The sequence below is a fragment of the Sus scrofa genome, chromosome 9 (assembly GCF_054392235.1).
Source record: "Sus scrofa isolate SSC_HxYL_T2T_F1_AM1 chromosome 9, Sscrofa_HxYL_maternal_Yorkshire_Landrace_v2.0, whole genome shotgun sequence".
NCBI classification, from domain to species: Eukaryota; Metazoa; Chordata; class Mammalia; order Artiodactyla; family Suidae; genus Sus; species Sus scrofa.
In genome coordinates, this window is record NC_139391.1 from 103,350,070 (window position 1) to 103,362,532 (window position 12,463).

The window sequence follows — 12,463 nt, forward strand, 5'->3', positions numbered from 1 at the left end:
TAGACCAAAAAGAGAAGACTTCCAAGGTTATAACCTGTATTTTCAGTTTCTACATATCTTTTGAACAACTATTTAAAAATTATAAAGGCAGCATTTTGGCCCTATGGTAAATCTGTGTGACACTAACTACAAAAGTCCCATTTATACTGTATGAAAAGTTATGTAGGGTGTATTTATACTGCTATTAATGAACATTAATCCCTAATTTAAAGTTAAAATGGTATGTATGTTTTTCTAAAAATCTCCTTGCTAAACCGGTGATTTACTGTTCTATAAATGGAACAACGGTGTTCTTTATTTTTCTGTCAGAAGTAATTAACATGCCATGCTTTAATTTTATTAGTTGAATGCTTGACCTGCAATGGGGAAAGTTATCGAGGTCCCATGGATCATACAGAATCAGGCAAGATTTGTCAGCGTTGGGATCATCAGACACCACACCGGCACAAATTCTTGCCAGAAAGGTAAAATACCACCAAATCATGCTTCCATATTTCTTTTTACAAAGTGTTATTTGTTCCATGATAATGCTGTCATGGAAATGCTCTTTATATAATGCTTTTCTGATAGTCTTGGGGCAAAGAGATATGTGATGAGGTATATAAGAGGGTTGCTACACCGTGAACTTGTCTTGGCTAACTAGGCTAAGATTCACTGAAATCACTGTGGTCCTGAACACAGGAGTATCAGTAGGTGCAGAATGAAAACACTGACAGAAGCTTCCTCTTTCTCTTTCATAGAAGTAAAGGGCAAAAACTCATTCAATAATAACCACTTTGACAGGTCCAAGTTGGGGAGGGAGGCATTATTGATAAATAAAAGCCAATCTCCTTCTAGTGTAACACCTTCTGTAACTTAGGAAAGACAGGGTCAATGTGTGACACTATGACACAGGTCATGCCCATAGAAAGGGAATGAAAGCTGAAGCAAGCAATTCTTTGGATGATTTCTGGTGGTGTATTTTGAAATTGCCAATCTGGAAAAGTCAGGCAATCAATTCTACTTTGCTCTTCAGGAGTGGGTTTTGAGTTTAATGGTTTCTATCTTGTCCCATTCATTTCACAGTAAACATTTTAGTTGAAAAAATAAATTTCCTTATTTTTATTTTAAAGAATAAAAATAAAAATAATTACAGAAGAGGGCCTATCTGGACCTTTCTTTGGAAATTGTTAAAAGGTGTTTTATATTTCTTCTTTCTTTTTTTGTTTGTTGGTCTTCTAGATGTTAGGTTTTTTTTTCCTAAAAAAAATGCATTATTTTTCAGTGCATCTCTTATCTTTTAAGTGAGAGCATAAGGGATATGGTAGCAATTAAAATAAAGTGACCAATTCAAGATCCTGTTAGTTAAGGGGTGGGAAGTATAGAGAAAGTTTGTGATGGAGTTCTTCTCTTGCTCTGGTGGAGTTGAGAGCATGACCTAGAAAGACTCTAGATCTAAAACTGAGCTATTGTTAGTAACAGAGCTATTGAAACCTAACTTTCAGTTTGAACTTTAAGCCTACCCTAGAAGAAGACCTGTTTTCTTAATGAGCATTCTACACAAGGTCATGTTTATGTAACTCGTCCTTAATTGGGCTTTGTGAGAAGGGGATTCAGTCTGGGACCTCAGCAGGTGGACAGTTACCAAATGGACCTAGCTTATTAGCAAAGGGGATGGAACTCTAGCCTTAGTACAATATGTACTCTGATGGATTCAGCAGTAACTGATCAGCAGTCCTTATAAGGCAAAACAGAAAACCTCTTCTTTCCTCAGCTAGTAGTATCCAAGCTAAGTTGCAAGTTTTTTTGTGAGCTGAGGGCTGGGTGGTGTTATAGGCAGATTTACGTGACACTTTTCTTTGTGTGGTTTGCAGATATCCTGACAAGGGCTTTGATGATAATTATTGCCGCAATCCTGATGGCAAGCCGAGGCCATGGTGCTATACTCTTGACCCTGACACCCCCTGGGAGTATTGTGCAATTAAAATGTGCGGTAAGTTAGGGTCAAATTTATTGCTTCCTGTTCCTCTCACAGACTGGATCTAAGCAGGTGATTATTAGTGAGACAGGTTAATAACTATTTTACCTGATGCTTTAAAGTGTATAGGTTTTAACCTTTGAAGAATGTGTTTACGTAATCCTTCCCAATCTTTTGCATTTTCAGAGGGCCATTATTTTGAAAGAGATACATATACAAGTGCACATACACACACAAGACATTTGTACTATGGCAAATGCCTAAACATTCTCATGTTATCAAGAAAAAGAGAAAAAAATCTACAGAGGGTAAAAAAAAAAAAGATCAGGGATTATGTGTAGTGTGATAATGTCATCAGGGCCATAAGAGCTAGGATCTTAAGGCTTTTACCTTCCAATCCTGTATTCTTTCCCTACCTATCCTCTCTGATATACCATGAGCTGTTAACTGACTATGAAACTTCTGGTGAGTGACAGCTGCGATGAAGAAAAACAAGTCAAATAGAAGGTTCTCACAGACATCTCTAATGTCAAGTAGCTGATCCTCACCTCTCTAGCTGTCTTTGTACACAGCCTGTATTCTTTTTCAACTTGTCTTTCAGCATTGCTACAATCCTTCTCTATACTGGCCTTTACCCAATTCTCCTGAATTTATGATGAAGGCTTCTTTTCTTACTTTATGATATCCCTTTAAATCTGCACACTTGATCTCCTCCTCTATGGATAACTCACACATTGTTATTCTTCTCTGAAATAATCCTAGATGATAACTGAACATAGATATGCTTTTATTTCTATGAGTACAGGTCTTATTTTTCAACTGGATCCTAAAATGCTTTCAGGTCAGTAGAATTGAATAAATTTAGTAAGGTTAATCATGTTATAAATTGGCTTGTAATATAAAGATATGTATATATAGAGAGAAATATAAAGACAAATAATCTACACAAAATCAAGCACCAGCACCCAGAATGAAAAGTATACAATTAAGAGTATATGGGTAGGGGTTTGCATATTTTCCCATATTGGTATGATGGGGATATTCCTTTGAACAAACCTAGTCGGTATTATCTACACTATGATACTTACAGTGTAAATCTCTCTCGACTTAGACCTACTACTAAAAGGAAATGTTCTGGACAATTCATATAAAACCCATAGAAAGGGGATGTGCCTGGCATATGTGAAATAATTGCAGACTCTGGAAGGCTTTCAATGTGAACACAATGTTCCAAGGAAATTGAACCATCTGTTTAGTCCTTTAAAATAAAAGACAGCTCTTGTGACAGTATTTCTCTGTATGATTAGGTTAGCTCCTCTCATTGACTTTTTAAATCTTGTTAATCTGTCCATCATTCTAGATCAGTTAGGTACAATAAACCAATTGTTTCCCTTCCAATTTTTTTTTGTGTGTTTTAGGTCCTCATAAATTTTCTCTGGAATAAGACCAGTCTACATATATTTACACGCACACACGTGCACACCCTCCCACACACATATATGCATAGTCACCTGCATATTCACCTTTCAACTGGCATGCACAAGACTGGATATTTTTTCTTGTTTTTCTTTGTTTCAATTTACATTTATACACTTGAATTCCACATTGTTCACTCACTAAGATCAACTTTTCTGCTACATTAAAAATTTTAAAATTAAAATATAGTTGATACATAACGTTGTGCCAATTTCTGCTGTACAACAAAGTGACTCCATCACACACACACACACACACACACACACTGTTTTAAAAAGCTATTGTTTTCCATCTTGTCCGTCCCAGGAGACTGGATGTAGTTCCCTGTGCTCTACAGTAGCACTTTATTGTCTATCCATTCTCAATGTAATAGTTTGTATCTATTAACACCAAACTCCCAGTCCATACCACTCCTTCCCACTCCAACCTCCTTGGCAACCACAAGATTTTTGTCCATGGCTGTGAAGACTATGTATTTTTAAAAGACATTGGGAGAGAAAAAAATAGATATGACATTTTTAACTATTAGATTTATTTTTCTTTTTTGTCCTGTGTTGGCTATTTATACAATTGACATGCAACAATTCCATGGCTTTGTTAAACAGAGGGTGGTGTGTAGGATGCCAGTTCTAAGAAAATGGTGGTAGACTTTGTGAGCGAAACGTATATACAGTTGAGCCTTGAATAACTTGGCAATTAGGTGGTGCCAACCCTCTGGGGTTCAACTGTATCTGTGATTTCAACCAACTGCAGATCATGTAATACTATAGCATTTACTACTGAAAAAAATCAGTGGGTATGTAAACCCATACAATTCAAACCCATGCTGTTCAAGGGTCAGCTGTAGTTAAGATAAAAGTATTTTTAGCTTTGGGAATATTTTTTCAATATTTTATTACAGAACAGGTTTTAAAATGTAAACATATATAGAGACTACACTTTTACTAATATTAATGAAATAAACTGGGATTCAGGAATTCTGGACAGCATTAGAGAGAATGTCTTCCAGATATTTTGGCTTATACATATAGCAAATTCTATAATACAAAACTAAGAAATTTGGTGATGGTTTTAATTTGTATTAATTTTCTATTCCTGCATAACAAATTATCAAAAACACAGTGACTTAAAATAATGAATATTTTTTGTCTCATGGTTTTTGTGGGTCAGAAGTTAAGGTGTGAGTCAGGTGGGTTCTCTGTTTAGGGTCTAACAAGGCTACAGTCCTGGTACCTACCAGACCTACTGTCTCATCTAAGACTTAGTGTCTTATTTCAATTTCACTAGTGTTTGGCAGAATTCAGTTTCCTGTGGTTGTAGTGCTGAGGGCCTCAGTTCCCAGACACTGCCTGATATTTTCTATCATATGACCTTTTCCACAATATGGCAGTTTACTTCTTTTAAGGCCAACCAGTAACTTTCTGCTACTTTGAACCTCTGACTTATGCTCCCTTATTTATTTATTATTTTTTTTTTCAAAACTATTAACATTTTATAGGCCAAATTTACCCAAGATTCTGCACTGTCCAAAGAACTTGTCAGGAAATCATGTCTTTTAGAACTGCTATAAAGTTTCCTTTTCCCTTAATAAAGTTTTGAAAGGTAAAAATAAGTGTTTTATTTTTCCTGGGAAAATAGGATATCTTTATTTGAGACAATGACTGAAAAATAAGTGGTACGTTTTTGCCTCTACACTATGATTCAATGCATAAAGTTCTGTATCCTCTTTTAAAGAGCTCACCTGATTAGGCCAGAACCACCCATGGACATTTTCCTTTGATTTAAAGTCAACTGATTGGGACTTTAATTACATCTGCAAAATCTCTTCACTTTTGTTGTACAACACAAGCTAATTATAGGAGTAGCTCTCTCATTATATTCACCAGTTCTACCTACACTCAAGGGGAAGGGATTACATCAATGGGTGGGGATTTTAAAGGCCATATGAGAATTCTATACATATATTTTCATGCATTGGTTGCAACAGAATATTGTCACTTTTTATTTGTATCAATTTATTTGGGGATGGTTTTCAGGTTATCTCTCAGTCTCAACTGCTTAAATTCATTCTGAGTTTTCGTATGTTTGAAGAAAAGAATAGGGTTTATGATTGTATTGCAAACATTTTCTATGAAGTTGAAAGGGGATTTAAAAACTTATTTTATTATATAATAAGCATATTAGAAAATTATAATTGTTACTATTTATTTTACAACTACAGAAAGATGCTTTCTTTCTGTGTGCTATTGATAACACTTATTTCAGCTCTACAAAAAGACTGTGATGAAATAGGTCAGTAAGGAAGATGTACAAAAACAAGAATGGAGCAGCAACACAATATTCAAAACATGGTAATTAGGTTAATATGGCATGGGATTGGATGAAAACAGAGAAATGGAAGAAGATGAGAAAAAAAAAAAAGATTGATGTGAGGCAGATGAAGTAGGATCTAAGAGTAGCCCATTCAGTTGTCATGAGAAGCACGGAAAGTGATCTTATCTGATTTGGATCTATAACACTGGTTTCCAAATTGGTGTCCGTGAAACCCAGAGGAACACAAGACTGACCTAGAGGTTTATGGGCATGGATAGGTTAAAGAGCTCAAATTCTAGCCCTTCTTTTTCCATATGAATTCTCTCCCAAGTCTTCTGCTTAAGATGTATGTGTTTGCAAGGCGTCAGTCAAGTTCAACATCCTACCTTCCCATGGACAACTGCATTTCCCACTTTGCTGAAAAAAAGGCAAACTGCCAATGCTTCCTGATTATTAACATGGTGCATTGTCCTGGGGTGTAAAAACCCCAGGGTCACTAAACAAAGAGACCTTTGAAAATACTATATATTCACACTGATTATCATTTATGTACTACTAATAATTATATAACTGCATCCATAATATATAGACATACATATATATGTTTGCGTGTGTTTGTGCCTGTGACTGTACTGTGTATTTATCTTGTAGAATTTTGTAGTCACAAAAGTTATTTTTAAATTTTGGTATATAAAAATCTTTCAGGAAATTATTAGGGATAAGGAATAAAGACTCTCAAAATACATTATACTAGAATAACATTTTGTGAGTAATATAATGTACATTTTATCCAGAAAAAGATAGGTGTCAAATACCTGGGGTATTTAGAGCCCATTAAATCATTTAAAAGAGTGGTGTAAATTTTGTCTTTTAAAAAATGTTAACAGTTAAAACGTGCTAGAAATCACATCTTTCACAGCTATTTAAACCTAGCATTAAAAATTATAGATGTCAACTAAAAATATGAGAGAATATAAATAATTTCTCTAAATTATTTTAGTAACAGGAGCAAAAAACAAAAACAAAATGAAAAAACCAACGAAGTTGAAGACCACTGACCTGGAGGAAGTACTCTGTATTCTGGGTAATTAGTATGGAAAGGTGTGAGCAAGGAGGCAGGTCGCTCTGATAAGAACTGATTTTAACAGGCCAGTAAGAAATAAAGAGAATGTATCTAAGGCACTAAGACAGTAACAAGGTGAAGAGGGATGTGAACAATATTAAAGAGTCAGAATATCTCATATATAATGATGAACTGGATGAACTGTGTAATGAGATAAGGGAAAAGTAAAGTCTAAAATCTTCCTAAGTTGTTGGGCAGATGATGTATATTTAAGTGAGATATAAATTTGAAAAAAAAAAAGATAATACATTTAGTTCTGCTTACAATGAGATGCAGGTGCATATTCCCTGAAGATCATTCAAATTCATAAGTGAATAGTGATAGTAAAAGCTTGGGGCACAGCAGGAACCCCAGAACATAGAAGGAACATAAAGAGGGTTTTTTGCCCCCTTTCTGTAGAATTCATTAAATAAGTATTTACCAAGTAGCTCTTATCATCAAGTGCTTTTTTAGATCCTGAGTATATAGAAGTGAATGAAACAGACAGAGACCTATGATAAAATTGAAACTTCAGAACTTTAGCATAACCTAGTAAAGTAAAAGCTGACATTGCCTTGACTCCAGGACATTCACGCCAGAGCCAAGGTTTTGAATACCACTCTCAGTTCCTTTTATTTGCTAAAAAGCTGAATGAACTATAAATTTATACTTGTCACTGTGCTTCCAATCTTCTAATCTTACAATCAGTGTATCACTGAAAGTGAAGGGTTGGATGTTGCTTGTCACCTGACAAATGTGTACTAGAATGTTCCAGGACAGGCCTTTCTCAGTCCTCCTTCACACCAAATTCCTCACAAGGTGATGTCTACCCAAATGACAGCAGCCCACACATAAACATAAACAGCCTTCCAGAAATATTGAGTTTAAAAAATTTTTTTAAACAGACTTCCAGGTCAATGGAATTTTAAGACCCTGCAAACATACAGTAAGATCAGAAGTTTCTTTTTTTTTTAATTTTTATACAGTGTTTAAATGAAGTACTGATTTTTCTTACAGTTTTCCCCTATAATAATAACTTAATATGCTGAATAACATTTTTTTCCTACACACTAGTTCATTATTTTTCAGAGAATAGTATTTGTTAGGACAAATGCTGTTTTTCTGAAGTGAACTTTAGTAGCTCTTTGGCAACTAAAAAGCTAACTTGTAGTTGATGGCCCTTAGAAAATCCTACATTATTTTAATCAGTTGTTTATAGACTTATTATATATATATATATATATTTTTTTTTTAATTTTTTTATTTTTTAGGGCCATACCCATGGCACATGGAGGCTCCCAGGCTATGGGCTGAGTCAGAGCTGTAGCTTCCGGCCTACACCACAGCCACAGCAACATGGGATTTGAGCCACATCTGTGACCTATATCACAGCTCATGGCAACGCGGGGTCCTTAACCCACTGAGTGAGACCAGAGATCGAACCTGCGTCCTCATGGATGCTAGTCAGATTCGTTTCTGCTGAGCCACAACAGGAACTCCTGTTTATAGACTCCTTGGACTGAAAATATCTTTACACACTACTGAGAACACCAAATTGTCTCTGTGGGTTATATGAACAAATATCTACTATATTGGAAATTTTTTTTGAATTAAGATATTTATTAATTCATTAAAAATAAGCTCATTGGATATGAATAAATATAACATATTTTAAAAGAAAATAGCTTTTTCCCCCAGAAAACTAGGAATAAAATAAAATTGTTTTCGATGTTTTGAAAATTTCTTTAATGTTACTTAGAAGAAGATTATCTCATATTTGCTTCTGCATTCAGTCTTTTGGGATATCAGACATCAAATGCACCTGGAAATTCCACTGTATAAAGAAAAGCAACATTTTTGCATTGTTATAAAAACAGTTTTGACTGCCTAGATCCCTGAAAAGATCTCTGGAGCCCCAGGTATCCCTCTGAGAACAACTTTTTTGCTATGTGTCAGACATGTAAGGCTGCTGTCCCATTAAAGTACATTAACTGGTATATACCTGTTGGCTGTTGCAATTTTTCTCCACCTTTTATCACCAGCAACTTACCTGGTTGGAGATTTATATCATTGATTATCTTCCTCTCTGATTCTCTTATAGAATGGTCTAAGCTGCTTTTTTAAGCTCTCTTCTGCATGATTGGTACCATCACTGATACAGTTTTAAATCCAAAATCCTAGAATAATCCTAAAGATGCTTTTTCCCTCACCCCCCACATCTGATCTGCAAACTTTATTTTCTATGTACCTCTCAAACCTTCATTTCATTTTATCACTGTCTCCTTTATCAGAGACCATTATTCTTCATTCTGAATATTTGGATGGCCTTCTGAGTGAAGTTATATCGTTATATCCATATTTGTTTTCCCCTCAAATCCCTTCTCTAACCTGCAAACAATATTTTTTAAAACCTGAGTTTATCATTTCCTATGCCTAGCAAACCACACACATACCTACACACAGGCCTGTTTAAAACTCTTTAATCATTTCCTCTGATCTTAGGACCTAGACAAAACAAAACCATCCTTTACTCCTTCACCTGTATCTCTAGCCTCATATACATTTCTCTGCATGCTCTCTGTCCCAGCCAGAATAGTTTTCTTCCTCTACTTCATATTTTCCATATTCTCATTATAGTTCCTTCTCTCCTGCTATCTCCTCTGCCCTTGAAAAATGTTCTCTCCCTTCCTTACCTAGTTGACAGCCACCTATTGTTCAAATTTCAAGTCACTTATCATTTCTTCATCTGACTTCCCTGACTGGGTCAAATTCCTTATTGTTTAGTTAGAGCAACATAAACCTCTCTTTCCATGTACTTCTCAGAGTTGTGTTTACATTTATTTTTGAAGTTATTTGGTTAGTATTGCTATCAAAATTTGTAAGCTCCAACAGAGTAAAGACCTTTTTTTTTTTTTTTTTTTTTTTTTTTTGTATCTCATAGACTTATCACATTGCCTTGTACTTGACAGGAGTTCAACAAGTTTTTGTTGAATGAATGACTGTTGACTTCCTACACAGTAGTAGTTTTTCATTTTCTTTCAGTGTTTGCTGGAATTTAATCTGTACTTTTTGATTTTCATATGAAAACTGGGCTTTTCCCAAACATTGCCAACCAGGAAGACTTGTTTCCCTATCTTCTTTGCACCACTTCAATTCTTGTCAGGGTTTGTGCTTTCCTGAGCTACTTTTGTTCATTTGCTGTTGGTTGCCTTGAGGGTTTTTCCTTCAAAAAAATAAATAACTCTTGCAATGTTTCTTTACATGTTGTCATGTTATTTTTCTCTTCCCCCTACTTTCCTTCTTATTTTTTAAACTTCTAGATATGTAAGTGTCCAGAGCCATTTTGCTTATTTTTAACAGCTTTATTGAAGTCTAATTGACATTTAAAAACATCACATGTTGGGGTTCCCATCATGGCTCAGTGGTTAATGAATCTGACTAGGAACCATGCAGGTTCAATCCCTGGCCTTGCTCAGTGGGTTGGGGAGCCGGTGTTGCCGTGAGCTGTGGTGTAGGTTGCAGACGCGACTCGGATCCTACGTTGCTGTGGCTCTGGCATAGGCTGGCGGCTACAGCTCCAATTAGACCCCTAGCCTGGGAACCTCCATATGCCGTGGGTGAGGCCCTAGAAAAGACAAAAAAACAAAAAATAAAAATAAAAACATCACATGTTTACTGTACACAATTTGATGGGTTTGAACATATGCATATGCCCTTGACTCCTCCACAATCAAAATAATAGCTATATTTATCCCTTCAAAAGTTTCCTCCTGCCCCTCCTTACCATTTTTTTGTATATGTTGTAAGAACATGTAACTTGAGATGTACTCTCTTCATACGTGTTTTGTATACAATATTGTTAGTTATAGGTCCTACATTGTATGTAGGTCCTACGTTGTATGGTCAATCTCTAGAACTTACTCATCTTGAATAACTGAAATTTTATACCTGTTGAACAATTCTCCATTTCAGAAGTTTGGCCTGAGCAGATCTTTGAGAGCTAAGATTTCTATCAAAAGTATCATTATGGACTGAATCGTCTCCTCTCCTCACAAAAATTCATATTTGAAGCCTAAACTCTTAATGCAACTGGAGATAGGGCTTTTAGGAGATAATTAAGGTTAAATGAAGTCATAATGGTGGGATCCTAATCCAATCAGATTTGTGACCTTATAAATAGAGGATGAGAGCAACTTTTCTCTCTTCTCCATATAAGAACACAGCAAAAAAGTATGTTATACCTATAATCTACAAGTCAGGAATAGAGCTCTCACCAGGAACCATAGGCTACCACCTTAATCTTGGACTTTACAGTTGCCAGAATTGTTAGAAAATATATTACTGTTTAAGCCACCCAGTCTTATTTTCTTATACAGCTCAGGAAGATATGTTGGCATTGGTACTAAATAAATTTTTCAAAAAATCTTCCTCTTAATAACTAATGTACATTGGCATCATTTAAAAAGAATATGGGGAGTTCTCATTGTGGCACAGTGGAAATGAATCTGTTTGATCCCTGTCTTTGCTCAGTGGGTTAAAGGATCAGGTGTTGCCCTGAGCTGTGGCGAAGGTCACAGATGTATCTCTGATTCTGTGTTGCTGTGGCTACGGTGTAGGCTGGAAGCTGCAGATCCAACTCAATCCCTAGCCTGGGAACTTCCATATGCCATGGCTGAGGCCCTAAAAAATAAGAACAAAAAAATTTAAAATTCAGTGTGTCTGTGTTGGTAAAATAATTTTAGCAAAATATTTTCTTTCTTAAAGAGAGCTGATTATTTCTCTAAATTTCATTAATTCATCTTAGGCCATAACAGATATTCACAGAAATAAAATTATCTTACTCTATTCTGTGTCAGAGAAAAAGAATGCTATCAATACCCCTTCTCAAGGGAAAGATCTTATATTTGGAGGTCTTTTCCAAATCATCTTCTAAGGAATAAGAGTCTAGAATTGAATTGAAGACCTTTCATGAAAGTCTTGCCTCTTGAACATTTTATACCAGAAAAGGCTTGGATAAAGTCCAGGGAAATTTTCAGATAGGAATCCCAGGTCCACATGGAAAGCAAATGTGCAAGCAATTTGAGGTTTGTATTTTGGAGGTCTTAAAACTATTTTCCCACGTTAATTTTAAAACAAGGAGCTCTTTAAATTTACATTGAGCCTGATCCCATCCTTTGCGGCCCAAAGGCACAAGTCTGTTGATGGGAGAGAGTAGCTTTACACATTGCTCTAAATCTTCAGGGACCATCATAAAGTAAATCCTACATCTCAATTGCTCTTCAGTAGCTGGGAGTAAGAAGTGGGTTGGGTTGAACTATTCCAGGAATAATCAGGTATTTGTCCAATGGCCTATGAAGGAACTTGTTCTTAGCTACAGGCAGAATAATAGTGACAGCTTGTCACCACTAAGAAATTTAGATTTTTTTGGAGAGTTAAGGGGAATCTAAATGTCAGGATTTACTTATTGCTTTCTGTAACATACATGCGTGCACCCACATTCTCCAGCTGCCATTCACAGACCTCTGGCAGGGCCTTGTAGTCTCTCTGCAAGGATTTGGCTAGCCTTTCACAGATAAAATCAGTTAGGTTAATTTTAAGTCATCTTGTTCTACTGG

The 12,463-nt window shown here is 35.7% G+C and overlaps 1 protein-coding gene and 1 long non-coding RNA gene across 13 annotated transcripts in view; one reads left to right on the top strand and one right to left on the bottom strand.

Annotated features, from left to right (window-relative positions):
* The window catches only part of LOC110255496 (uncharacterized), a 714,189-nt gene that overhangs the window by 86,178 nt on the left and 615,548 nt on the right, over positions 1–12,463 (bottom strand). The window lies entirely within an intron of this gene.
* The window catches only part of HGF (hepatocyte growth factor), a 75,653-nt gene that overhangs the window by 24,183 nt on the left and 39,007 nt on the right, over positions 1–12,463 (top strand). For all 12 annotated transcript variants that reach the window (XM_003130222.6, XM_084977310.1, XM_084977314.1 and 9 more), the window contains 2 exons: positions 344–464; positions 1,854–1,972. In XM_003130222.6, the coding sequence (XP_003130270.1) occupies positions 344–464; positions 1,854–1,972 (240 nt within the window). The remainder of the gene's footprint in view (positions 1–343; positions 465–1,853; positions 1,973–12,463) is intronic.